The following is a 4,648-nucleotide window of genomic DNA, read 5'->3' as shown; positions in this document are numbered from 1 at the left end:
TCCTCACACACACACACACACACACGGCGGGACGTTGCGAGGCTCGAGGAGCGGGACACTGTGAGCTGGCTCTCTGGTGTGGGGTCGGCGAGACACCGCGGAACTCAGCCTGGGCACACACACAAACTCCAAGCCAGGCTGCGGGTGCGGGTGTGTGTTCGGGCTGGGTTTCGCGGTGTCTCGCAGACGGCCATGGGCTCACTGGGGGGGGGGGCAGGAGCTCCAACAAGCCGTGTAGGACAGAGAGTGAATACACATACTATACAGAGATGCTGTATGAGAAACCAATGAGAGTTTGGAACATTGAACAATATAAATCTATTCTAGTAGACCTCAACTATGGAACTATGATCAGTAGAAATGGCCATGACATGGGAGCTTTATAAAAAACTGGTGTGAAAAACTGCAATTCAAGATTTTGTGGAAATGTCACGTAAAGTTTTCTCTGTGGGTTTTTTGGATTAGCGTTTAATTAGCAACGTTCTCCTTTAATTGGTGTTGTTTGGATGTGTGTCGTGTGCTTCCTGTACCTTTCCTTCACTCTCTTTGGAGGCGTTTTGCTCTCCGATCATCGGCGCTCCGCTCCACGAGGAACCGACGATCCACCATCGCCCGATCTGATCTGCTGCCAGGAGATTATCCAGAGAGACCCTCAGCTTCATGTCACGGCCTCCTGCTCGGCGCTGCAGCTGGAGGAACAAGAACAAACCAAGATATTTAGGATCAGAGATGGTTTGATTTCCTCCAATATGTCGGGCCTAGAACATCCGACATATTTCTGACAGTTCCTCCTAGGCCAAGGAATGATGGCTGAGCTCTATGGGGATGACTTTGTGTATTATTTTGTTCATTTCTTGTTTTCTGGGTATGTATGTATGTTTATATATATTTTATTTTTTGTTATTTTGTTTCATCATTTTTGTGAATCCTATTAATAAAAAAATAAAAAAATGTAACAGGAATCTGATTTGAGGTCGAGGGAACATTTTAGACTTGGGTGTGTAAAAGTGGTGCTCTGGCTCCCCCTGGTGGTCAGAAGCTAGTATGACAACAACATTGAAAGAACACAAAAGCCATGTTTAGTGTCATATACGCTGCAGAAGAAGTACTCACATCTACTCCTGATACTGATATCTTAACCTATAATTATATTTCAATGTTTATTCACAAGTGGTTTATATTTTGTATGAGCTGATAATCTGTATATGCAAAGTAAATGGGATGTCCGATTAAATGAAGGGGAGTAGAAAGTACAATATTGGCCGAGTAGAAGCACAAAGCACAAAGTAGCCGGAAATGTGAGGAGTTTTTTACTAATGTAGTGAAATGAGGATATGTACGTTTAGATATAGTGATGTTGTAATTGTTAAATACTAAATGACCCACCAGAGTCCTCTGCAGCTTCCTCAGTTTCTCCATGGGTTCAGGATCGTATCCGGGGATTTTCCTCATGTCGTTGTTCTTCAGAGCGAGCATGGTCTCCAGCATGAAGCGTACCTATAGGACAAAAATCAATACATGCATATAAACTTATGAGATAAGCTAGATTGTCTTCTCTAGTAAGTGGCTTGCTAAAAAAATCCTCATCACACAATGGATAAACGCTTTAATTGACATACTCATCTCAGAACTGTCAATCATATCCCCCCCAAAAAGCAGCATAGGGCCTCTTTAAAGTACAAAGTGTTGTTGTTGTTGTTACCCTGGTCTGATCCTGGAACTTTGTCCCCACGTCCCCAGCTTTTCGCTGTCCCTCACAGATGAGCTCTTTGAGGGCCAGAGCGTCGTCTTTCCTCAGAGCGAAGCCGACGTTCCTCAGCACGAGAAGAACCAGCTCGATGTCCTTCTCCCTGAAGTCTCCCACCAGGTGTTTCAGGATGTCGAAAACGAGTACGGAGTGAACCACCTGGAAGTTGTACAGGTGGCAGATGATGGAGATCAGGTTGTCGCACTCCTTGGTTTCCGAAGGGTTCTTGTACACTTCGTCAAACTGTCGAACAACCGTCTCCAGGAAGTGAGCTCCGACCTGGGGAATAATCAGAAGGGAAGAACACATCAGGTATATCAACTAAATGGAAGTTAAATAAAGGGGGGACAGACATCAGGTGTGTGAGCCTTATTTAGGTGTGATCTAAAGTAAAGAGAAATACAATTATTTCATTGTTGTTGTTGACAGAGCAGTGGCTTTACTTAATCCCTAGATTCAAGCAATTTAGTTAGCGTTCAACTCATAACTAGAGAGTATTAGAAAACTACAAAATAAGTCAAAACTTTTCAAACCTTTCCTTATGTAATCTCAAACATGTGTGTTGAGACAAGTGTTCATTTTGTCAGCTACTTTTTTATTTAGTTTTAGTCTTAGTCCTGTATCAAATGTCCTTGTTAGTTTTAGTCATACTTAGTTAGTACTCCTGTTTTTGTTTAGTCAAGATTTAGTCGACTAAAAGTCTGAGCATTTTAGTCAAAGAAAACAGTTGAGTCTTTTTTAGTCATCAGATTATATAGAACATTTCAGTCGAACTAGTCGAGCCAAAACCAATAATTTGTCATTTTAGTCAAACTTCTTTCCCAATAAGATTATATCTTGTCCTTATTTGATGAATGACAGGTTGAATGATTGAGAAAGCAGCTTTGCAGAGAGCATCTGGTTTGTGGGGTTTTACCAGCTGTGGAATGGCCACATTGCTTCCATTCTGATAAAACAATGCAACTCACTCGCGCTGACAGAGAGGGGGGAATGGGCCCAACATCAGATCGTTTCTTTCTCCCAAGCAGTGGTGGCGTTAAACTTTTTCGTTGTCATTCATTTTGACGGACAGGATCGTAACATTTCCGTCATAATCCATTATTGCCCGAGACTTTAGTTCCACCTGGAGTAAATTCCCAAGCTACCCTGCAGTATATGACCCATTAAGGAATTAAAATGCATTTGTAATGATCATACCATGCATGCACAAAACACAGAAGGCTTTCCGATGCACTATATCAACGGTCAATCAACATTATTGATGCTTATAATAGTTATAGGTGTCTAATGTATGTTTTTGACAAGTTATTAATGAAATTATATTCAAAATGTAACAAAAAGATCACACAGTATACTTTAGTAGTCCATGCAGTATCATTATATGTACAGCGATAAGTCAATATTGATGCATTTACAATTATCAATCAATCAGTCAATCAAAATGCTTTATTAATCCCAAGGAGGGGGGATTAGGTTTTGTTACGGTTGCACCATGTTAGAATAAAATAAATAGATATTTTTAAAAACATACCTAAGTGAAAATGTAGCCACAGCATGCTTCATCTTAACATTTCATTGTTGCTGTGAAGTTAAGTGTTGTCATTTAGCATTTTGTTACTTTAACGATACCCATAATACCCTTTAGATCCGGTCTTCATGGAAATTGTTACCAAAAGCTCCATCTTGTAAGGGCAGATTATCCCTGCCTTGCTTACTCTAAATACATAAAGTGTTCTATTGATCTGCATCAGAAACACAAGGCTCTGACCCGCTTCTCTACCACTGTGTATTCTGGGTCATGCTGCACTGCACAGATGTTTGACTCCATGGTGTAATGTCCCTTTAAGCCTGCGAAAGACTGTCATTACTGCGCTCGCTGCTGCTATATGGGACGGCTTAGAGCTGCGTGCTTGGGAGCGATGCATTATTAAAGTGGGGCATGCAGAGAAATCCAGAGCTGTACCCAAAGAAAGCCTCAAAACTGGAGCGAGGGGAAGTGTAGCGCACTTCATAAAAAGAAATCAGAAAGGGAGATGAGGAGTCGAAGGAAACGGCCCGGTATGATGTTCACAGCTGATCCTGAAAAGATTCATGACAATTTAGATTTTAAATTGTTCATGTGGAGCCAAAAATGGTGGACTGTGTATCTGAGGCTCAAGGGAGGGAACAGCAGGGGGGGGGAAATGCAGCAAATTCTGGGTTTATTCCTGGTAAACTGACGTACGTATAAACTGCCTGAATTAAGGTCTCGGTCTGTCCTTCCTGCCATACTGAATCAAACTGCTATTCCAACCTTATACACATTTTGAATTAATCTGTTACAAAGCAAATGTACGGATACACATATGCATGCAAGTCAATGAGGAATGAGTCTCCTTCATTGTTGCAGGTCATTCTAGTTAGCACAACAAAAGTTACATCTACACATTATAGTCCATCTGTGCTTTGGGTGTTCCATCGGTTATGTGTACCTTCGACAAACTGCTTATACTTAAGCTTTAAAGATTATAATCTCCTCCTGCATGAGTTAAAAGGAACTATGTCTTATCTTTAAAAAAAAAAACGGATATATAGAATTAATGCATATAAACAAGCATATATATAAATCTTGCAATTGCCATACATAGACAATTGAAAAGATGTAATCATATGTTCAGATGAGTTGAGATCAGTCTCTGAAATACAGTATGCTGCCACCTTAATAAAGAAGGTCAGTGGAAATACATTTGTGTGAAGAGTCAAAAGCATAAATCTATAGAAATCTTCTGACTTTTTCTCAAAATTCTGACTTTATCTCAAAATTCTGACTTTATCCAAAAAATCTGAAAATTCTGACTTTTTCTCAAAATCTCAAAATTCTGACTTTTTTATTACATTTCTGACTTTTTCTCAAAATTCTGA

General features: G+C 40.3%; 1 protein-coding gene across 1 annotated transcript; it reads right to left on the bottom strand.

The window, feature by feature from the left end:
- Window positions 1-530: 530 nt before the first annotated feature.
- Window positions 531-3,575, bottom strand: LOC104962719 (nucleolar MIF4G domain-containing protein 1-like; the record flags this gene model as incomplete). Its single annotated transcript, XM_010791212.1, has 4 exons — window positions 3,516-3,575; window positions 1,703-2,026; window positions 1,387-1,497; window positions 531-689 (listed from the first exon to the last, which is right to left on the bottom strand). Coding segments are annotated over exons 1-4 (654 nt in total), but the record flags the coding sequence as incomplete, so codon positions are not given.
- Between the last annotated feature and the right edge of the window lie 1,073 nt (window positions 3,576-4,648).

The sequence above is a fragment of the Notothenia coriiceps genome, unplaced genomic scaffold (genome assembly GCF_000735185.1).
Source record: "Notothenia coriiceps isolate Sejong01 unplaced genomic scaffold, NC01 NC01_scaffold00035309, whole genome shotgun sequence".
Taxonomy (NCBI): Eukaryota; Metazoa; Chordata; class Actinopteri; order Perciformes; family Nototheniidae; genus Notothenia; species Notothenia coriiceps.
This window is presented reverse-complemented; position numbering and strand designations above follow the sequence as displayed.